This window comes from Grammomys surdaster, unplaced genomic scaffold (genome assembly GCF_004785775.1).
Source record: "Grammomys surdaster isolate TR1022 unplaced genomic scaffold, NIH_TR_1.0 267, whole genome shotgun sequence".
Classification (NCBI taxonomy): Eukaryota; Metazoa; Chordata; class Mammalia; order Rodentia; family Muridae; genus Grammomys; species Grammomys surdaster.
This window is the reverse complement of record NW_021604708.1, coordinates 1,760,612-1,785,020: the sequence shown is the minus strand read 5'-3', so window position 1 is coordinate 1,785,020 and position 24,409 is coordinate 1,760,612. Positions and strand designations below refer to the sequence as shown.

Genomic DNA, 24,409 nt, shown 5'->3' with positions numbered 1-24,409 from the left:
GTTAGTGGTATGCAGTGGAAGTGTGAGTCTGGTATCCATTCTTTTGGCTCTTTTGTGCTTAAAAATGTCATTTCATTTCTTGTTTCTTATAACACTAATGGAACTAACTTGTTTTTTAAGAGTCGGTTGTTGATTGATTGATTGTGTGTGTGTGTGTGTTATGGTAGTCACGTGGAGTCAGTTCTTTCCTTCTCCGCATGGGCTCCAGGTTTGTGCAGCAAGTGTCCTTACCAGCAGAGCCATCTCTCTGGCCCTCCGTTTCCTCTTTTAGAAGATGCTTTCTCAGGTATATTCTGCTTTGTCTAGATTGCTAAGCCTATGTAACAAATTCCTCATTTCAGATATTTTGTTTTATTGCTTCTAGAATTTTCATTTGTTTCTTTTTGAAGTTTCAATTGATGGTCTAGACTTTTCCATATAACTTGTGGGTTTTTTTTTATATATATACCTGACCCTATGCCACCAAAGCATTTAATGTGTTAATAACAGTTACAGTAAAAACCTTATTGCCCATCTCAACATCACTGGCTATCTGTGGTTTGCTCTTGTTTTTTTTCCCCCCTGACAATAAGCTACATTTCCCACCTTGTTTGAATTTTTCTGTAGTGTTTGTTGTGTAGAGATGACCTTATATAAAATTGTTATGTGTAGAAATTGAAAACAGATAATCCTTTTCCTCAGAAGAAAGTACTCCTGCCTATGTTGGATGGATGCCAGGAAAGGACCTGGTTGTCACCTAGCCCTCGACTGCTACAGGACAGGCTGGAGGCAGCTTTACCTGCCATCACTACACCACTGCTTCCAAACATTACAAGAGTAAAATTAGGACTTCTCTCAGGGCTTAGAAGCTAATCCTGAGGAGATTTAGAGGTGTCTCTTGATAGTTGGTCCAACTGTTAGCAGTACATGCCACTGGAGAATCTATTATCCAGCCCCACCTCCAATCTTCCCTGTCTGCTTCTGTCTCTGCTTCTTTGCCTTGCTCCTAGCTTCTGTTACACTTCTGTGTGCCTGAAGACAGCTCCAGGTGCAGAAGAGTTTGTTGGTAGTGTGGACTTTATTACATCCTTGTCTTCTCCACAATGCCAGCCCATCCTCTGGCTAACTCGCTGCAGAAGGTTTGTCATCCTGAGCATGCAAGTCTTAGATTTCTTCTCACTTAGAGTTCATGCTGTCTAGAATTTCGGGCATCTCTAGAATTTAGATTTCTTTGAAACATAAGCTACTTTGTGTGCTTTTAAAAATGCCTTTCAGCTTTCCTTGTTTTGGCAGATGCAACTGACTCCTATAGTGTTCCCTCTAAGTAGGAGTGAGCCAGTGGCTTACATTTTTCTTATGAGTATTGAAATGGCTGCTCACAGTCTTCATTTCTTGCTGTGAAGTCTTTCCTTTTCAGGTGTCTTTTTCAGGTTATGGACCTTAGCATTTCTATGACAAATGGCTTATCTGTTAAGTTTAGGGACAGTTCCTAGAATGAAATATCCCCTGATAGAGGTTCTTGCTGAAGTCACTTATAAGCCCCATGGTCAGTATCAGCACAGGCCCAGTCCCGTGGACTGTGTGCTCACTGTGCCACTGGCTTTAGCTTTTCTTTATTCCATTGAAAATAGTGATGTCGGGGTAAGGAATGCTAATGATGACAACTGTTACTCTTCTGTTTGGGGTGGTGAACAGGGATCAAGCCCAATGCCTTATGTGTCCCAGACACACTCTCTGCCATTGGGCTTCACACTGATACATATATCAGTGTGTATATTTGTGTGTATATATCAGTATATATATTTGGTAGAGTCTCACTGTGTAGACAGATCTGCCTGGCTTGGAACTCACTATGTAGATTAGGCTGGCCTCAGACTCACAGAGACCCACCTGCTGCAATCTCTAGACTGCTGGGAGTAAAGGCTTATGCCACCATGCCCAAACCCTTGGATGGTTTTTAAAAATCTCTTTAGGACAATTTATACTTGGCTATGTCTATTATATTGATTCCTAGGTAAATTATTTATTATTTATTATTTTTTTTGTCTTTAAACTTTTTGATCCTTTATTTTTTAAAAAAGGTAAACATTGATTAAATATTTTGCAAGAGACTTTGTTTCCTCTTTGATGCTGGGTAATGTTTGCAAAGTAGCAAAGTTTCCTCAAAGATTTTCAAAATCCTGTAAATATATGCCAGAAGGAAAGTAGAGTTAAAACTTAGTGTACATTGGCCTATATTTGGCAAATGGTTAACTTTAGCACGTTTGTTTCTCTAAATAGACTGGCACTTTAGAAAGTATTGCAAACTGAACCCTTAAACAGAGTAAGGAGTTTTTACAGGAGGTGAGTGCTTGATGGATTGTGAGAATCCACTCTGCTTGCTCCCTTGGGTCCTTAGGCTGACTTTGCTTTTCTTGGTCCAGGGTTGAAAAGGTGGCAAGTGCCAGTTAACACCGCTTGGGAGCAGCCCAGTGTGTGCAGCTGCCACTGCACAATTAGCTCACTAAGCAACTCTTTAGGTTAGCTTAGTAGAATTATTCCAACCTCTCCACATTGATTGATTGATTGACAGATATATTACCTACTTTATCTAATCCATCATTTATCTAACATCTATCTATCTCTCTCTCTCTCTCTCTCTCTCTCTCTCTCTCTCTCTCTCTCTCTATCATCTCTATCATTTGTTACTGTCATCTATCCATCAATCATATTATCTATCATTTTTCTATTGCCTCTCTACTTTGAACTGCCTTCTATGTTTATATTATCATCTGCCTCATCTATCAGTTATCTGTCTGCCTATTATCTAGCTATCTCTGTTTACCGCCCATCTACCTATCTATCATTTCCCTCCCTCCCTCCCTCCCTCCTTTCCCTCCCTCCCTCCCTCCCTCTCTCCCTCCTTTCCCTCCCTCCCTCCTCTCCCTCCTTCCCCAGTGCTGGAGTAACATGAGTATGCTGCCATGCCCAGCTCATCATGCATGTTTCTAAATGGTATTTTCAATAACATCACATCTAAATGTAAAATAAATTAAACCCAATCAACTGGGATGAGGACTTTCTAGAGCTCCGATCTGAGAGAGATGTTGACAAGGTGCTACTGCTGATCAATATTTTGAATCTGGATAATGGGAGACGACAGTAAACAAGAGTTCTTAAGTTTTTATCAATTCCATTATCAGCACATACACTTTCCCTTGACCTTTGACATAAGCAGTATTAACAAGAGAATGATGTGAAGTGTCTACAGACTGAGTCTGAAGGAGCGAACACCAGGGCTGCAGAGTAAGCAACTCCCACTCAGACCTGGTGGACCAGGGGTAGGCCATGCAGGTGAACAGGCTAAGCAGGTTTGACATGTAACCTGCAACTGAGACCCAAATAAATGGGCATCACTAACTGTTTGTGGGAATGAATCTTCTTGTAGGAGACCATAGAGGGACAGCTGTCCTGAGAGGCTGGTGAGGACATGGCTTGGGGAGGGAGCAGGAAGGTCACTAGGTAACAGCAATGCACAGCTAGGGAGGAGGAGCTGGGCCTGGGTCTCTATAGCACATACTGTAGTTTAGTCATGCACAGGCCCACATGTCCCACCCAAGGACTAGAAGAGGACAAACTTACTAACACTGGGAAGCAGGGCAGCAGAATGGATCAGGAAGAGACAGGGGATACTTCTGACCAAGTCCTCATTTCTTCCCATGAGTAAAAGAAATCAAAGAGAGTAGATGGGAAAAGATAAATGATAAGGGAAGGAGGGAGGGAAGGAGGGAGGGAAGGAGGGAGGGAGGCAGGCACGTCAGTAGTTCAAGGCCTGTCTTGGCTGTATGACAAATTTGATGTAAACTTAGAAAACATAAGAACCTGTCTCAAAACAAAAGCAAAAATATAGTTTTTCAAAAAGTAAAGTTGCTTTATATGATGTTCTTAGATGATTTTTCAATTCAGACATATTATTTTGTTTTTTTCAAATATTTTATTGGTCTGTTCGAAAATGAAAATGCAGCTATTTAGTTAGTATGAGTGGGCTGGATATAATTAAGATTAGTCTTCAATTTCTCTGGTTAATCATGAACCCTTAGAGACTGTCTGTGTCATGCTGAAAATAACCATGGAGAAAATCACCAGTATTCACACAAATGCCAGGTTATTTTTCTCAAAATTATTCTGAATTTTATATTAACAAAATTATTTTATAACTGTATATATTTATTATACTAAATCACTAAAGTAAAATAATTTAGACAAGAGCTCTATAATCATTTCTTTATATAGCTTACTTATCTTTAATTCAACAACCCAACAGGGTTTTAAACTACTGATGAGTATGTGACAAGATTTATACACTTGGAAATCTTGTCGACTGACACAGTACATGGTGACCACGTTACTGGGTAACACTGAGAGTTCCTAAAGTAACAGGAAATTGGTGATTGCAAAATGAGTAAATACGACACAATAAGTGCTATGGGAAGAAGAAAGCAAAGAGCATCAGAGAACCGTGGACACCCTAGCAGCTGGCAGCAGAGCTGTTTGGAAGGAAGTGGAGTTGTGTTCAGGAGGTGGAGGATTTTGAGGAAGGGACTGTCAGAGGCACACAGTAGGAGGGCCTGTCCTGTACCTGGGCGGAGCTTCCTTCACATCTAACCAATTAAGATCTAAGAGAAATCTAACATGCTATAGAGTTTTACTGTCTTCAACGGACTACGTAAGCCCCAGCCTGTCACAGATGGCATGATTTGTTTATTACGTCTAGGTTTTTATGCAATGGTATGAGCTAAGCAAATGAAGAGATCTGTGGATCAACTTGATCTTGTTGCAAATGTCATCAACCTAAAAGAATTGCTTACTCAATGTCAGTTGTCATTGTTGATTATGTAGATAAATGTACAGATTTATGGAAATGAATGGGAGACACTGAGACACAAGGAACTGCTTCAGGGGAGGTTGGCCAAGTTACAGCTCCTCTGGGGTGCAGTGCAGACAGAAGGCATGAAGGAAGCAAGCCCCCTCACAGTAGCAGTGTGAAACAGTTCCCACAGCAGATCACCAAGTTAAAAAAGCAAGGCTTTGAATGGTTGCAACCCTCTATCACTTAGCTTAAAAGTTACCTGTCTGCTAGATCTGTGCTGATACCATGCAGAGACCCTACTGAAGGCATATTGCTACCTTTGATTCCAGCCTGGTGCCTATGGGATGGGAGTGGGAGGGACAGTCCTTTTTTACCATGTGTTTTTCTGCATACTTGAATTTGTTGAGGCCTATGCAGTGCATGCTAAGCACTTAAAAAAAAACAACAAAAAAACAACAAAAAACAAAAAACACCAGCATCACTGTAAGTATTAATTTAAGGCCAACAACCTGTGGGAATAGAATTGGAAAAGTTGCCACCATTAATGTTTTTAAAACTTGATTCTAAGTGAGAGTAGCTTTTAATTACATTCCAACCAACATTTATTGTACAAGTAGCAGCTGCGTTCCTGGGCACTGTTTCAGCAACTGGAGGATGGTCACCTTCTTCATTAAGCATGGAGCATTCCTTAGCGGAAGGGCTGCCACGCATCACCCAGGGCTAACCTTTAACCAGCAGTGAATACAGCTATAGGCCGCTGCTCACAGACCTTTCCTAACAATGCTGCTGTCGCTTCCCCTCCCCCTCCTCTTCTTCCCCTCCTCTTCCTCATTTCCATCCTTCTCTCCCCTCCCCGATCCGTCTTTCTCTTCCCTCTTCCCTCTCCTTTTCTTCCAACCCCCACCTCCTTCTCCTTTGTTCCCCCATAGCTCTTCCCACAGTGCCCCACCTTGTAGCCCAGGCTGGATCTCACAGCCTCTTGCCTCAGCCTCCTCCCTGAGTGTTGCTGGTGTTACAGATCATACTTATGTATCTTCTTACATGTGATTTTGGGCAAATTAGCCAAGCTCCAGCTTCTTCAAGTAGTGATGTCTATGGTAATGATACGAGCGAGTAGTTATTGTGATGATGAAAAGAAGCACAGCATATGGAAGTTAGCATAGCACTTCCTGTGCATCGAGGCACAATAGGTGACAGCCGTTTTCATGCAAAATTGCTGCCCTTTTTTACCCCCAATTTTTGTGTGTACTCATTAGTTTTTGTCAACCTCACATAAATTAGTCATCGGGGAAGAGGGAGACTTATTTGAGAACATGCCTTCATGAGAATGGACTGTAGGCAAGCCTGTGGGGGCATTTTCTTGACTAATGATTGATTTGGGAGAGCTCAGCCCACTCTGGATGACACCATCCTTGAGAAATGTGGTCCTGGGTAGTGTAAAAGAGCAAGCTAGCAAGCTCATAAGCAGCATTTCTTCACAATATTTGCCTTAGTTTCTGCCTCCAGGTTCCTGCCCTAACTTCTCCCAAGTGATGGATTGTAATGGGGAAATAAAATCCAAACAAACCCTTTCTCGTCCATGTTTCTTTTGGCCATGGTGTTTCTAGTACCAATAGAAAGCACATTAGTATAATGGGGACCTTACCCCTAAACCATAAGTACTGTCATTGCTTGCTATTGCTGCAGCAGCTGCAGCCACTGCCTGAGGAGAGAGGCAAACGGTGCAGCAGAGTGCTGTCAGGCCTTGAAAAGGAAGCACAGTTTCAGTTGGGGAAGTGGACGGGGCATTTTAGGCAGAGGAAGAGGTGAGGAAAGGCATCAGTGGATACAAGGCATGCCCTAGGGACAGTAGCAAGCTGGCTAGCTTACAGCCACAGCTTACAGCTTACAGCCTACAGTGTATGGACAGAGCTTTCCCACAAAATGATCTGCGGTGTGTGTGTGTGTGTATGCATGTGTGTTTGTCATGAGCTGTTAGTAAGGTCTTGAGAAGAGTGAGTGGAAGCATTGGTCAAGCATTTCTGAGGTCCAAGCTGATGACAAAAGCCCTTTCTCAGGTATTTTCCCAGAGTGCTGTGTGGTTCCAATTGCATCCTAGACTCCAGAAGCAAAAGGAGATGAGGAGGGCTGGGATGTATGTCAGTTGATAGAGTGCTTATGCCCAAGGCAAAAACTGGGTGTGATGGCTCCTGCTTGGAATCCCAGCACTTGGGAGTCAGAAACGGGATGAGAAGTTCAAGGTCATTCCTCAGCCATATAGTGAGTTTGAGGGGAACCTGGATGAGATTCTTTATAAAAAAGAAAGAGAGGGAGGCAATCAGAGCGCCTCCCCCCATATGTAAGAGTAGAGGGGTCAGAGTAATGACGGGGTTCAGGTGATGGACACAGGATGCAGTGAATCAGAAGAAAAAATTTCTTCAGAGGTGAAGGTGGGAATGGAGGAGCTGAGAGGAGGAGTGCCAAGAGTGGAAAGGAGAGGTGACAAGAAACCATCAGTCCTGCGGTAGAGGAGAGGGCACCTTCAGGATTCTATAGGTTTTCTTGATTTTCTTTTCCTGGAAAGCATTATATAAAAAGTCGCCTTAATGTGTTTGGACCTTTGGCACAGATTGTAACAAGTATGCTTAGGGCTAAGCAAAGAATTTCTCTGATGACAGGGCATCTGCTTATGATGAAGAATGAATCTGGAGTTGTGTCCAAGTGGAACGAGAGCAAGGCTTTTAACAGAGGCATTGAGATCATCCACATGAGATGGTCACTGTAACTACAATGATTAAACAATTAAAAGGTCCATGACTTTTTATTAATGGCCAGACCAAGAGCGGCCTTGTGTCTCTGAGAAGTCTCTTGGTGCCCAAACTCAGGGGCACAGAGTGTTAAAAGGGTAAACACACCAAGACCATAATTTATATCAAAGTTAGATGAGAGGGCAGAGTAACCTTGAAATTCCTGGAAGAGCATAGTAATTAATTTAGAGATAACGTGTCAATTATTTTTCTACTAATTTATTTATTCACCTTATATCCCGATTGCAGCCCCTCCCTCTTCTTCTGCTAATCCTACCCTCTCATCCCTGCCCCCATTTTCCTCTCCCCTTCTCCTCAGAGAAGGGGAGCCCACTCCCCCCATCCCTGTACCAGCTAGTCCCAGCACATCAAGTTGCATCAGGACTAAGCCCATCCTTTCTCACTGAGGCCAGACAAGGAAGCTCAGTTATAGGAAAGGGATCCAAAGACAGGTAACAGAATCCAAGTCAGAGACAGCCTCTGCTCCAATTGTTAGGGAACTCACATGAGGACCAAGCTGCATATTTGCTACGTATGTGTAGAGGGATTAAGTTCAACCCTTGCATACCTTTTGGTTGGAAGGTCAGTCTCTGTGAGCCCCTGTGAGCCCAAGTTAGTTGGCCCTGTAGGTCTTCTTGTGGTGTCCTGATCCCCCTAGCTCCCTCAATCCTTCCTCCACTCTTTCACAGAACTCCCTGGGCCTGATGCTTGCTGCAGGTCTCTGCATCTGTTTCCATCAGCTGCTGAGTGAAGTCCCTCAGTTATCCTAGGTTCCTGTCTGCAAGTGTAGTCGTCAGGGCTTAGGCCAGTTACTTCTGACTTATGCTTTTCTCCTAGTTTAATTACTTTGGTTAATACATCTGGACCATGGTCAAGGCCATGGGAATCTCAAATGTTTTTGCCAAGGCAGACCTGGTCATTGTGTGGAGTCATGTACAGGGCTGAGAACTATCTAGGCAAGCACAAAATGGAGTCAGAACAAGATGGCATGGCCTTAGTGATTTCAGTGTAACAGATACCATCCAGTTTCCCCTCTGGGGACTAGTGATTTCCTTTCCTTTGCTTTTGAAGGTGAAGCCTGTCATCCACAGCAGGATCAACGTGTCTGCCCGCTTCAGGAAGTCGCTGCACGAGCCCTGTACCATTTTGTAAGTTGGAGGGCAGAGTCAATTGGCTGTGTACTTCCTTGGGGTGTGGAATTTGAATGTTATGAGCATGACTGTTTCAGATATGTTTCCTCTTTTCTTTCCCCCTCACAGCTTGATTGCAAACGGAGACCTCATCAGTCCAGCTTCTCGCCTCCTCATCCCTAAAAAAGCTTTAAATCAGTGGGATCACGTACTACAAATGATCACAGAAAAAATAACCCTTCGGAGTGGGGCTGTCCACAGGTGCGTTGTAACATCTTCCCACGGGCAGATGGTTTGGGAATCCATGAAGATGTCCCTAAAGGCTCCGGAGTCACTGATCCCTAGATCTGATGTTTGGCTGATTCCACTAAGATTCAGGTGCTTCCGTTCCCTTATATGAAGACTATGATAGATAGTGACACTTGAACAGGGCTGTTTCCAGCAGTACTCGGCATGCTGGAACACATCAGGAAACTTTACCTGTCCTTGCTATTTTAGTGCAGAGTAATAAACAAGCACCATACTACTTTAAGGGAGAAGGACATCTTAACCCGAAGAGCCTTTTGATTCATAGTTAACTTTTTTCCTCCCACCCTCCCCCGAAGAGGCAAGACTATTCATTCAGAGGTTCCAACTGTCTGTCTCAGGCAGATGCTAGGAAGAGTAGGTGGTCTTACAGAGGAGATAGATGAGATAGGTGAGATTATCTAAATTAAAGCCAAAAGCATTTCAGTAAAATTAAATGAATATCTAACCTATGGTGTAGCCTATAAAATTGTCTCAAAAATTTTACATTTATTTACTTACTTATGTGTAGGAATTGGGGGGCGTGTGCTACAGTGTACAGGTAGATGTCAGAGGACAACTTTTGAAAGTCACTTTTCTCCTCCTTCCATGTGGGTCTTGGGGTTCAAACTCAAGTTGTCAAGCTTGGTGGCAAGCACCTCTAGTTGCTGAGCCATCCACCTGGCCTTGAAATTCTATCTTTATCAGCTAAAGGATAAACAGCACATAGCACTCTGAGAGACATAGATGTGAGAACACACTGAGAGTACATACATAGTGCATACATGCAGGAACACACAAATACACATAGGTCTCGGATTCCAAAGAGTTCCCTCAGTGCCTGTCTCCTCTTTATCTTTCCTGATGCACTACACAGTGAACACATTCTTGCCTGTTGGATGCAACACACACACACACACACACACACACACACACACACACGCACACACACGCACAGCACAGCCATGGTTTACAGTAACTTCTCAAATGGCTGTATCCCCTGCCCTTCAGTTGAATCCATGTTTATCTCACGGTTTTATCATCACTGAAAATTTAAGTATAAACTATTTTAATTGAAAGTAATGCTTAATGTATGACAAAAATCCAGGTAGAATGAGAGTATAGATTTAAAGTATTTTTCTCACCTCTGATCCACCATCTCCTTTCTGAGTAGCTTTTATACCGTAGAAATGGGAATCAGAAATACTCTCTGCATGTACAAGTATGCACACTGTCAGCTTCTCCTCTCCCTCCTCCCTCCCTTTCTCCTTCATTCTTACCTTCTTCCCTCTTCTTCTCCATCCATTCTTTCTTATGTGTAGAGTGTGTATGTGCATGTGTGTAGTGTGTGTGTGTGTGTATATGCATGTGACACATGACCTGTGCATGCACAGAGGTAAGAGGAGGATGTGCATCTTGCTATATCACTCTCTTCTTCAGTTCTTTGAGGCCAGAGCTAGACTGGCTGCTAGCCCCAGCAATCCTCTTGTCTCTACTGGCCTCCTCAGAGTTAGGTTATAGGCACCTACAAGTTGTACACTCAGGAGGTAGAGACAGGAGGGGCTACAGGCTTGCTGGATGTCAGTCATCTTAGTGCCTGATTGAGAAAGAGACCTGTCTCAAAGGAATAAGATGGAGAATGTTAGAGCAGGACACCACACGGCTCCCTCTGACCTTCCATCATGTGTGCAGACAGCAGGGTACCACGTCACATGCTCACACCACACATGTATACAGCACTCACACATAAGTGGCTTCCATCATTTCTTGATTTTTATTTATTTGATACACAGGATTGTCTGATGATTTTTCCTCTTGCATTCCAGCTATTTTATATTCATTTCACATTTTAAATGAATTAACTCAGTGTTCTTATGAATTAAATACTCTCTTTCAATAGATATGGCATATGAGACCCAGAGAGAAAAGCTAGAAGTTCAAGATTAAGCTGACACTGAGTAGCATGGCTGAGTGGCAAACTGAGTAGGCTGGCTGCAGCTGGGACTCTTAGCTCCAAAGCTACTTTCATGTGCTTACACCCCGTTCTGCATGCTTACACAGTTGCCTTATTGGTTTTCAGCCACGCTTTATGTTTATAGAAGTTGGCCCTGTTGTGTGTGTAAGTTTCCAATGTGTTTCCAGTTAGAGTTTTACTTGTTTTGTATATAAATACTTTGAGTTTTCAGTCTTTCTCTGTGTTCACTAATTTTATTACCAGCCCCAATCTTCCTGGCTCTGCGGCTATAAGAATAACTCTCTGTGGTTTGATCTTGTACTTTTAACTTTTGTTTTTTTTTTTTTTGTTTTTGTTTTTGTTTTTTTGTTTTTTCGAGGCAGGGTTTCTCTGTGTAGTCCTGGCTGTCCTGGAACTCACTCTGTAGACCAGGCTGGCCTCGAACTCAGAAATCCGCCTGCCTCTGCCTCCCAAGTGCTGGGATTAAGTACTTTTAACTTTTATGTAAGCCTTAGCTACCTTTCAGTTTACTTCAGTTCCATAGGGAAGTCAACATCACTAATCATGCATAGTTTTTAAAGAAAATATAGGTTTATCTTTTGACATCTACTTAAAATCTGACTTCCTAAACAATATAAACTGTACACACTATACAGTTTCTTTTCTAAATGTATCTTCTCATAAACATGAACAAACTCTTAGGTAGATATGAAAAGTAGATATGAAAGCACTAACAGAAATAAAAATACATGTTTCTCATACACTTGACTATTTAGAGAAATTAAATTTTTGATTTCTTGAAGCAAGGTCTCACTTTATACCTTTGGCTGGTCTGGAACTTACTCTGTAGCCTCAAACTCTTGGCAATCCTCCTGTCTCTGCCTCTGGAGTGCTGTGATCTCAGGTGGGAGCTAATACATTCAACTGAGCAGCTTAATTATTCATTCAATGGTAGACCTGGTGCTGCTTGCTTGGGAGAGCCCACGTTCCCCTAACAGAGCACTGAGAGGTCTTTCTGTTAGGCATCAGGATATTGATTGAATATCAATTTGTCTTAGTGTTATTCATCAGTATATTCATGTAATAGAAGAATGTCAGTATTCCCTTCTGTTATGCATCGATATATTAATTTACCAATAGCATCCACAGAGCCTGGCTTGGTTCCCTTTTCATGATTCTTGTGCTTTGAGGCAACAGAAGGAAACAGGTCAATAAGGGCTACATTCACCAAACATAATGAGTCACAGGTTGGAATTTACTCAGTAGCTTTATCTACCTGCAGGCTAAACCAGCCAGCTTTTGGCTAGGAGGTCCTGGAGCCCATAACTACACTGCCTTTAATTACTAGTGTAGCAGTTAACTGCTGATTTGAATCTATTTTGGAGGAATGAGGGTAAAGAATGTCTGGCTCTTGGCCAGTGGGTCTCAGGCAGGTGATTTTGCTTCCAGGAGGCATGCATCTGTGTCTGGAGCCATTTTTGGTGAGCACAACTGGGAATGTAAACAACTCCATTCAGAGGACAGAGTCAGGTGCTGGGCACCCTACAATAGACACGGGAAAGGGTGGGGTGCTGCTGGGTACCCTATGATGGTCAGGACAGCTTCCCTGTACAGGACTGGCTATAGAGCCTTTGCTTGGGATTGGTGGTCTCAAGTGCAGCAAGACAAGCAGAACTCTGGTTTGTGCTATTTATACAGACTTAGAAATACCACATTATAAAAAGATGTTGGCATCTGTATGCTGACTAATTCTACTACTTTTCAGGGCTTTTGTGGATATTTTCAGTGTTCTTGTTTCTTCTGATATGGCTAAGCTGATATCAGTGGATTCATTTTTTTCTTCTTTGAGACAAAGTCTATAGTCCTGGCTAGCCATCCTCGAACTCACTATGTAGCTCAGGCTAGCCTTGAGCTCATGATGTTCCCACCTCAGCTTTCCTAGCACTAGAAGAGTTTTATTATTGTTATTCACCTTACTATGTAATATAAGACATTTGAGAAATTTATGTTGAAACCTTACAACTTCTTTTATTTATAATCTTAAAAATAGCATTATTGTTATAGTTTAGTTTTCAAGTAGCCTACTCTCCTCTCTTAAAAAAATCTGTAGATAATTTAAACCATCTAGTAAAAAAAAATCAGTGTTCTTATAATAAGTGACATATTAATTGCATTTACAGCAGCAGTTTTACAGTAGAGGAGGCCCTATGAACCCCATGGCTCTGGGAGGACTGTGCTCGCTCTCCCGCTTAGGCACGGCTAAAAAAAGGAGGCAGAGGCATGTACGCTATGCAATTCTGCATCATTAGTGCTGCCTTGCTCCTGCCCTGCTTCCCTCTCACCTCCTTTTTCTGACCCACTTCTATGTGTTTGGCTGTAGTACCTTGGCCAGAGGCTATCCTTAACTGAGAATGGGGCAGGACGCTTGCTGGCTTATGAGTATCCCAAGAAAATGCACATAAACAGTGTTGACAAAACATCACTCAGTCAATCTTCCATGGAAGGCGAGCTTGATTTATACACCACGTCCTGGGGCTGGTGAGGTGGCTCAGTGGGTGAAGGCACTTACTCGCAGAAGCCTGAAGATCTGAGTGTCATTCCTGGAAGGAGAGAACCAAGGCTTGAAGGCTGCCTTTTCCATCCACACTCACGATGTGGTACATGCCTACTCTACCCCCAAATAATAACAAATGAAAACAAATACATTCTGTACAAGTTTCTTTTCTTTTTTTCTTCCAAAATCTTCCTATGGTACCAGAAGTGGTCTCTGTGGAGCCAGGCACCTCTTCAGCAAAGATCATGCTCAGATCTTCGCTATGAAGGGGGGATTCCTGTCCAGTATATTACTTCAGAACCAGTAATTGGAAGAGTAACTGACAAGCCCTGTCAAGGAGGAAGTGCCTTTTCTTAGTTATGATTTTAAGCAGCTCTCTAAACGCCATGGAGATTCTAACTGTTGGCATTGGTATTTTGACAGGCTGTATACGTTAGAAGGAAAACTCGTTGAGAGTGGAACAGAACTGGAGAATGGGCAGTTCTATGTGGCCGTTGGCAGAGATAAGTTTAAGAGACTACCGTACAGTGAGTTGCTGTTTGACAAGTCTGCAATGAGAAGGCCTTATGGGTAAGTCCTTGTCTTTGCTCCACACTCTCAGCCTTTGTTACTGTTGGCAGCAGCATGCGGGGTGACACTGGTGTAAAGGAGGAGGGGGAGCAAGCGTGGGCAGTGGGGGAAGAAAGGCCACTCACTGTCTTATGTGGTCCCTTGTATTTGGATCATATAAACATAAATGTGTAACAATGCTAGGTAAAATGGCGCACGTGGTATTCCGGGCACAGAGGTGGAGGCAGGAGGATCAGGAGGTTAAAGTCGTCCTCAGCTATGGAGTGAGTTCAAGGCTAGCCTCTCTCAAAATCAAACAAAAAAGTATTTTCTGTAGCCAACAGTCTCATTCCTCAGTTAGAAAGGGCAGCATTCATGACTGAAGACTGTTGCATAAAACATACCGATGGAATTTGTGAAAGACTCAGCACCTTGTATCACATCAAGTTTAAACAAAATACAAAGGTCCATTCTTGTGAAGAAAATGATGGACCACGAGCTTTCTGTGTAAATCTCACAGGCAGTTTTAGAGTCTAGCCAGGCAGACAGAACAATTGAGTTTTCAGTTGGTCTGGATAGAAACTTACAATAGCTTATTTATTTATTTATTTATTTATTTATTTATAGACCAGAGTCTTTTGTAGCCCAGAATGGCCTCTAATTGGTTATGTATCCTAGACTGCCCTTGAACTCATACTCTCTCTGCTTCCACCTCTGATTTCTAGGATGACTAGCATTCATTCCAGGAGGTAAGCCTCATCTGGCTTACACCCCCTCCACCCCCTTTAAAAACCATAAAAAATCAAAGCAGTATAATTCTACTTGCAAAGATATGGAGGATGAGTATCAGACTCTCTCTCTCTCTCTCTCTCTCTCTCTCTCTCTCTCTCTCTCTCTGTGTGTGTGTGTGAGTCTGTGTGTCTGTGTGTTCACACATGGTATGTGAAAGTCAGAGGTTGATATCAAGAGCCTTTCTTCATTGCTCCCTGTTTTATCCTTTGAGACAAGGTCTCTCACTTAAACCCACAGCTTGCTGGTTCAGTTTAAGGCAGTCTCTTTTAGGTATTCCTTATTTCTTCCCCTTGAGCCCCGTGATTACAAGCCAGTCTCTGTGACCACCCAGTATTTTTTGTAAGTACTGGAGACCCAAACTCTAGTCTTCAAGTATCGCAAGTATTTTATCCATTGAGATGTCTCCTCAGAAAGGTTTGCTCTTCAGTTACACATGATGTGCTATGAAGTTTTTCTCTTGGAAATACCCTTTGTGAGGGTGTCATGAATAGCCTAGCATCTATGCTTCAGAGCCTTGAGCTGTGACACTGAAACCTTCAGGGTGGATTCTGGGGACCCATCTCTGTTGTTCTATACTGAATTCAGGGCTTCTTGACTCTTGAAGTTGTCTTTTCATGGCTGTCCTCTGCAGAGGACGCCACTGTGTCCCTATTAATTTGTATCCTCTGAGGCTAATGGGAGTTCACTTAGGCTTCTAGAGAGTGACAGTGGAATTTCAGGGGTGTTGGACCTATGCAAGGGCCCAGGCCTTCATGAATGTTAGAGTTCTTTGCCAGCAGACTGGTTGTTGATTACCCAGTCCATGAAATCCAATCCTTTAACAACTTGTGCTTAACAATGCTGGTCAGTATGCTGGGAACGTGAGGTATTTGGTAATGTAAAAACTGAGACTCTTGGCCTCTCTCCTACACATTAATAAGGTTCACCATTATAGATGTATAGATTCCTATTTTTGGAGACATATTTCAAGATGAATTTTTCCCTAATGACACAGACATCTGAAACTTGTGAAAAGAATTTCTTCTTCTTTCTCTTCCTCTTCCTCTTCTCCTCCTCCTCCTCTTCCTCCTTCTCCTCCTCTTCCTCCTCCTCCTCCTCCTCCTCTTTTTTCTTATTTGGTGATAATTGGCCAGTTTAAAAACTCTCTTAATATAAATGCCACAATTTTTCTTTCTTTTCCATCACAAGTGTACATAGTCCACTTTATTTTTACATTCTTTATGATCAGTATTATAATTATTACTATTTTTGAGGCAGAGTCATCTTGTACAACCTTGGTAATCTTGTGCAGTCTTGAACTTTTGATACCTGAGACTATTTCCTTAGGGCTAGGATTAATAGATAGATGTCACCATGCCCAACAGCGTCATTGGTTCTCACTTAATCTGTCATGGTTGTCACTTAGTTTAAGAAATGATTATTTTTTAATCTTTAAATAGAAAGTTTGGAAATTTGGATTCAATTTAAAAATTTGTATTAAAAGTTTGTAAGCATCAAGTCAGGTCATATTCAGGAAACTATTAGAAATAATTTAGAATGGGATTTTGAGATTTTTATGGCACTAACCACAAGGGTCAGTGGACATGGTGGTGATAGTAGATTAGAATGATTGTTATACATCATGCATTATTTGTGACCAATAGTCAGATGTCCAAATTGCAATTTGTTTTCACAGGCAGAAAGCTTCTTCACTCCCTCCCATGGTTGGATCCAGGAAGTCTAAAGGGAGCGTAAGTATTAGCAGCTTTCCTCATTAGTGTTCTGTCTCTCTGTAGAGCCATCCTTTGGGTTTCAATTAAATTCAGAGGAAGAATTCTTAGCTACCTAGGGGCATATAAGCAACTATCTGAAACACTGAGAGTTTCAGTGTCACAGCCAAAGTCCTAAACAAGAGCTAATGCTTTTAGAATATAGAATCCAACCCCTTTCCTTGTATAGATATGAGGCAGCGGATGTTGTGGTTGTGGGCTGAATAGTATATCATATAGCTGTGACGTTCTCACAAGGTCACAGTAGTGCTTCGATAGTCTTGTCCCTTGTGTCTAACAAAGACAGAAAAGGAACTTTAGGTAAGAACATGTTGACCCTTGGTTGTACTTCTCTATACAGTTAAGATCTTAAAAATTAAGAATCACCCTAAATGCTTAGTTCCACTCTCAGAAGCTTTTCCTGGTCATCCCGTCACTGTTACCTGAGCAAGCATTGATGATGTGCCTGTGATGTAGGAACTAGAGTCTGCAATGGGTAGTTCAGCTGATAGTTCAGTCTGCACTGCAGCTATCCCCTAACTCCCACTGTGTACTGCAGCTATCATGTGACCTCCCCTGTACTCTACAGCTCAACCCCTAACCTCTGGTCTACTCCCTAACTCCTACTGTACGGGCATCCCTAGCCCTGCCCATCCCTAGCTCCCCTGAGGTGCAGCCCACTTTGTTATAGAGTGCTGTGGCAGCAGGTCTTTCTGACCGATGGCTCTCCGATCTCTCAGGGGCTTCCGTAGGAGTGAGCAGAACTGATCTGTCATTCCTACCCCAGTCCGATGAGCTGGTCAGTGGTTGTGTTTCGTGTGCTGTAAACGTCTGCTGAGCAGCAGTATTGTCTCCTCGTGGGCATGCACTTCCCTTAACCCACTATTTTATTTTATAACATTCTTAACAAAAGAGAAAGATAATTTTGTGTTCGTATCGTTGGGTTTGACACTCATTCCTGGAGACTATACCACTCATGACAAAGCTCTTGCCTTCCATATTCTTTAAACTCTCAGGGAAAGAAAGAAAACCATCTGGAAGGTTATGAACATCCTGAAACTGAGTATACAGCACATGGATTTGAGCACTGCCCTTGAATCCTGGTGTAGATTTTAGTGGACACAGCCGAGGAGAGGAGTTTCAGGGGGAGGGTGGTGTTGAAGAAAGAAAAATGGATCTGTAAAGATGCCATCATGGTAGCCAGTGTTCAGTGTCCACCCAAGGCCCCACTGAGCCAAGTTCTCTCCAGGACCTAAACAGTGAAAAGCAAAATAAGAGCCATGAATTTAGGTTCAGAAATTATATTTTCCTCTCTTCCCTTCTCCTCCTTTTCCATTTTTATCCTCTTAAATTTGATCCTGAAGACATAATGCAGGTGCCCCTGCCTTCTGTACTTAAAGTTGAAAACCAAAACCAAAACAATACAAAAGAAAACAACAGCACAAACCAGGAAACATGGTGTGTAGAAGTTACAGGCCAAAGGTTTCCTTCCAGTGAATAAATGGCAAGGATAGCATGGACCAAAGATCTGAGTGATGGATTCCGACCCTTGCACCTTATGGTCAGTGAATCCTTTAGCCAACTTCAACAGAGACCCTAAGCATGTATAGGGTGATGTGCCTGAGAAGTCAGTTTCTTTATGACCATGAACTCTAACATCAAAGCCCGTCTTTCTCCTTGAGTAGAGGAGTCTGAGAGGCCCTGGGAGATTCAAAAAATGCTATCTGAGTGAGTTGCAGAACCTCAGATCTTTTCTGCAGAGAAAGCCTTATGTGGTGTGATACCATAGGTAAGGCACAGGAAGTGGCTTGGGTATAACATGCTGAGTCCAGACTAGGTAGACAGTGAGGGAAGCTGAGGCAGGCTGTTATTCCTGAAGATACAGAGCTTGCTTGCTGATTGGATAGATAGGGTGATGGAGAAGATAGAAGCAGAAAGAACCATGGGGCTTTGAGCTCAGATGCCAGAGAAAATGGTAGCTCAATGACTAGAAAAAGAATAGGCAGGAGGAATAATTAATAATGGCCTCTGTTCAGATATGCTGAATTGATTTGGATAGCCACATAATGACCTGCTTTGGGGCACTGCGTGGTAATGCTAGCACACAGGACAGCTTGGCACGACCCAGGCAGGCATCAGTAGTAATGTAGCCTGAGAGAATGGATGAGTAGTAACCTAGGGGGGACAATTGAGTGATAACCACAGGTGACCTAGAGAATCTAACTTCCCGGGGGGAGGAGGAGAGGGGTGAGAATTTATACCAGTAGCTGAAAAAAATCTTCATCATTAAAATGATATATGAGACCTGTACATTTAAGGGTTTGGGAAATTCATTTATTAAGGTTTATTTTATGTTTACATATGTGTATATGCCTTTGTGGGGGTACATCCACATGCTAAGGTTAGACAAGGGTGTCAGAGGCCCTGAAGCTGGAATCACAGATAACTGTGAGCTGCCTGATGTGGGTGTTAGGAGCTGATTTTGTGTTTTCTGTAAGAAACACAAAGTGTGCAAGTAAGCACACTTAGCCTCTGAGCCATCCCTTCAGCCCTAAGAATTGTATTTTATTCTCTTACTTTCCTTTAGGCCTTGTGGCATAATTCCATTGGCATACTCGCCATGTAAGTCTTAGCTCTCCACTCTCATAGTACTACAGACAAGCAATGGTTAAACAGAGACCCAGAGTAACTGAATAACCAACCCAGGCTCACAGGGAAAGCTGATGGCAAGATTAAGGTCCCAAGCCAGACCTTCCCAGTCCCAGCTATTGTGCATTGCTAGTTTGTATTTGCTAGAATGAAATCTGAAAAGCTAAGATTTCCATTACAGATGTAAGGTAGTTCCTGCTCTGCAGCACACATCTCAGGCACTCGTGGTTTTCTTCCTTAATCACTGCTTAGGAAGGTTTCCACATCCATGTGAATACCCAGAGTGATGCCTGACTATCCAGGTATCCAGGTCAGCCCTGGGGATGGGGATGAGTAAAAGGCAAGCATCTCTTTGATGCTCGTGGTCTATTACAGGAGGCAACTGTTGACCCAACAATTCTGTAAGTCAGAGGATAACTAGAGAGTATGATAAGAATGGAAACAGACTTCAGAGCAGTGTGACAGAGGCCTCACTGAAGAAGTGAATCAAAGGTACAAGGTAATTTCCATCCCATAGAAGAGAGGCTCACAATGGCTAGGACTACCTCATATGTTAAAATATAAAAGTTAAAACGACAGTTTGTCTCCCTCCTCACAGTGCTCCCAGCGTGCTCTGTATGTCCATCTATTCACTATTCACGCTGTCAGTGACATCCATCGACTCTAGGAGCATCCCACCCATTCGCCCCATTAGTTATCCATCCTTCAACTATCAATCACACATCCATCCACACAACCAACCATCCCTGAGTAAACTCTATGAGCCATCCATTCACCCATTCTAAGAGCCATCCACCTATCCACTCCATCAACCATCCAACCACTCCTCCCACCAGCCTTCCAGCCTTCCATCCTTCACTCTGTCAGTCATCTGTAAGCTTCATCTGCTCCACATCCTCCCGCTCCATCAGCCACGAATCCTTCTACTACATTAGGACTCACGCACCCATGTTATCAGGCATTCAGCTATCCACTATGCTGACCATCCACTCATCCACTCCAACAGCCATTTACCCACCCACACTATTAGCCACCCATCTACCATGACACCTAGCTACATCCGTGTATCAGTCATGCATTTACCCACTCTGTCATTCATCCTTTCTATCATCCATCCATTCCATCATCCATTCATCTATCCTTCTATCTCGTCATCCATCCACTCATCCATGCATTCATTCATCCATGCATCCATCCATGCATCTATGCATCCATCCATATGGTCTGTTAGCCATCCATCTCTCCACTCTACAAGCTACCCACTCACCTATTCTATCACCTGTCATCCCATCCATTCACTCTACCAACCTGTCCATTCATCCCGTCAGCCATCCACTCAACACATATTTATTGACTATTTACTTACTAAGTGCCAGGAATGACTATACACATTTAATGTTATACGTATAAAGAAACTGACCAGGATCTTACAGGGATCTCTCAAGTCCATGTGTGTGTGTGTCAGGGGGACAGAGATGATCTGCAGCCAATCATGCAGGAAGGAGATGGCAGGGAAGAAGCCGAGGTAGAAGAACCAAAGATATCCAAGTTGTTGTTGATAAAGTACTTATTAGATGAAAGGGAGGGAGAATACCCGGGCAGTTGGTGCTGAATAAGGAACAGCAGGCAGCCCAGTTATACAGGCCAAGCAAGGCTTGCACCCAGGCCTTCATGGAAGCCACTGAGGGACTTAAAGGAAGAATGTTAGCATTTGATTTATAATTTTAAAGATAAAAATTGAAATTCTCTCTCTCTCTCTCTCTCTCTCTCTCTCTTTGTGTGTGTGTGTGTGTGTGTGTGTGTGTGTAGACATGAATTCAGTTACCTGTGGAAGGCCAGAAGAGAGTGTCAGAACCCCTGGAGCTGGAATTATAGGTGTTAGTGAGCTGACATGGGTCCTGGGAACCCGACTTGGGTCTCCTGCAAGAGCAGCAAGTGCTCTTAGCCATTGAGCCCATCTCCAGCCCTTGATTTGTAATTTTTAAAGCTCATTATGGCAAACACAGGTAGGAGAAAGAATAGAAGAGGCAGAGGGTAGTTGGAGTTTAAGTATGGGATGCAGGTAACCCGCTCTGTGGCTGCGGGGTTCATGGGAGGGCTCTCTATTATAACCTTTGTGAGTGTGTTGCTGCTGTCAAGTTTACTTGCCCAGCAGCTTCTAGTGTAGTTCCTTCCCAGGCACAACTGCAGCACTTGGGCGTCCCGAGATTTCAAAGCCCTGACTGTGTATAGGTTACCACTCTAGTGTTCTCTAGAGACTATGCCTGGTGCCTTTGATGTCAAGTAGGGAAGAGCTTGAAGGATTGTCAGTCAGGACAAGGGAGAAAGTAAGTAAAGGTTTGTTGGTGGATGGTTGGCATCCATCTGAGTGGAGAACAATCTAGAGCACAGTTGCCTGGTGCATACAGAGTTCTCCTTAAACCCACATAGGGAGTGTGCGGATGCCCGGCAGTGAGCCACCACCGCATCCTATGCCAGTAAACCCAGCCACGAGCTTGGGTTTTAACAGAACTAATTTACACCTTTTCCATAATTAATAGGTTCCCTGGAGAATGCTGGGCTTGATAGATCATTAACTGTCTGGCCCCACGGGAGGGGTATGGGTGAGAGGACTGTGTAGGAGGGTAGAGCTTCCCACTTCAGGTGCCTCTCTCCACATCACTCAGCACTGACCTTAAAGGGGACACAGAACTAGACAGTGAAGAATGTATGTCTCGCATGCAGCTTCCTATTAATTATTTTAGTACATGAAGAAGAGTGGGGAGGGGAGAAGGAGGTGGAAGGAGTTGGGAGAGGGGAATAGGATTTTGGGATACGAGTAGACTGAAAACAACAAGCAAGTAGAATTCATCGTACAAAATGCTCTACCAACTGATGAGTGGGAGAAATGAAGAAATTGATAAGTTGAGAATAAGTTTAGGTTATTATTCTGTTCTCAAATCCAAAAAGAAAAGTGATTTATTTTTATAAAGAAAGCTCCACGCACGGAGGTCTTCCGCCTGCATTGTTCCACCGCACGGGATCAGGGTGCCCTCTAGTGGCAAGAAGTGAAAATGACAGAAATGTTGAAAAGTGAACTGGGTCTGGTCAAAGCATCTTATGGTTAGTAGTTTGGGGTTAAATATTAGTATTTCCAGGGTTTTGACTCAAGACTCAGTTGCTGCCATGACTCAATAAGTTATAACAAAGCCATTGTGAGGCAAATCATAAATACATTAAAGTGAAATGTTCCTATCCCCCACATTGCATTCTGCAGTATAGGAGACGGCCTCCACGACAGGCAGCTCATACTTGCCATCGGTAGGTGCATGTGAGAGAAATGTTAACGGAGTTGTAGTGTACCGTAGAAGCTCTTCAGCAAGGCCAACTCACACAATGACCCCAGACTTGGTATTTTATGGCCTGCTTTTTTTGGTGCAAGTTTATGAGGGTTGGGAATGGGTTTATGAGAAGGGAAGGAAGCTGGAGTTGGTTAGATCTTCCTGGAAAGAGCCCGGGAAGCTGTAGAATCAAAGTCTAGCTAAACCATTACTCTTCTTAGGCTGGAGGGGTCATTGAAGGCTATATTTGGAGGTCTTCATATTTGATCTATCAGTGTACATGTGAGGTGCAAGCAGACAAGTGGCTAAGTAGCTCTTGGTACCATTTTTTGCAAGGCGCCCTATAAATTATGGCTGCTTCTTGTCTGTTTCTACATAACCATAATGTGCTGTCTGTAATGACTCTTTTCGAGGGCCACACCACAGAGCAGATGTTTCTAGTACCTCAGACATTGGAAGACTTCAGCATAGGAGTGGAGAAGATTACTCAGTGGATAAAGTTCTTGCCTTAGAAATGTGATGACCTGAGTTTGGATCTTTAGCGCACACATAAAAAGCCAGGCACGGTGATGGGCTCTTATTACCATGTGATAAGGAGATGGAGAAGAAGACTCTCAGGGGGTTTCTGGCCAGCTGCATAATTGGTGAGCTCTAGGATTCATGAGAGATGCATACATGCACACACATGGAGAGTGATAGAAGACACCTGATGTCAAGCTTTGGCTTCTATGTGCATCCAGGGATGCACATCTCTCCCACACACATACACAAATAGAGAGGGAGACAGAGATGGGGGCAGGGAAAACAGGATAGGAGAAACATCTTGTCCAGAGAAAGAGAATTCTCTTCAGTACACAATGCTAAATGCATGGCTTTAATCTTAAATTATGTGCTCTTCTATGCCCCTGACCATCAGGAGTAGTGTACGTGTGTGTGTGTGTGTGTGTGTGTGTGTGTGTGCGTGTGTGTGTGTTGTGGTTTATCATTTGCTAAATGAAGTCGAAGATTGGAAGCAGGAAAACAAGTATTCCCCATAAATGTTGAAAACACATGTAGATATAGGTTTATAACGTCTGCTTGCGATTCCGAGTGTTACTTTGGGCCAGCAAAGTAACTTCTCTGTAAAACTCTGCTAAAGATTTCTGCAAAAAAAGCAAAAGAATTTACCATTTCTTTTCCATACCTCATTTTCTATGCTGTTCAATAAATACAGAACGAAGATCTTAGTTAGGACAGGCAAGAGGGACAGACACACAACAGACAGATAACACATATGCCACAGACCACAAACCACAGAAATGGAAGACACAGTGAGAGAAGTGTAGAATTCCTACTTGGCCTACTTCTGGTCTAACTATCCCAAGAGGAAGTCTTTTCATTCCTTAAGGTGACATTAATACATTTCCCCATTGAGACACCTCCCAGCCCGCAGCCCATCCTACTTACTGTTCGCTAGACCACTTCTCTGAGTGTTTCTTTTGGAAATGAGGTAAAATTATTAACCCGTAGGCAGTCTACAATGAGGCCTCTGTTCTTTCTCATCACACATTCCTGCTGGGGAGTGATGTTTTCCCAGAGAGTCGTAACACTGCCCTTGCTGGGATCCAACTCCCTTACTCACTGGGTTCTCTATAGAGTCCTTCCAAGTTTAACAGCATCTCCAAACCTTCTAGAAAGGCACCAACTGTCTGTGAAGCATTGCTGTTGTCACACAAGTTTTACAGTGTTCAAATCTCAGGATGTACTGACCTCACTGAATACAGATCACAGTCTGAGTTTTGCCTAGCGACTTCAGAAGTTCCGTTCCTGTCTTG

The 24,409-nt window shown here is 43.0% G+C and overlaps 1 protein-coding gene across 1 annotated transcript in view; it reads left to right on the top strand.

Annotated features, from left to right (window-relative positions):
• Positions 1–24,409, top strand: part of Dcdc2 (doublecortin domain containing 2) — a 155,631-nt gene that overhangs the window by 34,962 nt on the left and 96,260 nt on the right. Inside the window, exons 3-6 of the mRNA XM_028776347.1 lie at positions 8,686–8,762; positions 8,874–9,005; positions 13,961–14,107; positions 16,554–16,608. Coding sequence (XP_028632180.1) covers positions 8,686–8,762; positions 8,874–9,005; positions 13,961–14,107; positions 16,554–16,608 — 411 coding nt within the window. The remainder of the gene's footprint in view (positions 1–8,685; positions 8,763–8,873; positions 9,006–13,960; positions 14,108–16,553; positions 16,609–24,409) is intronic.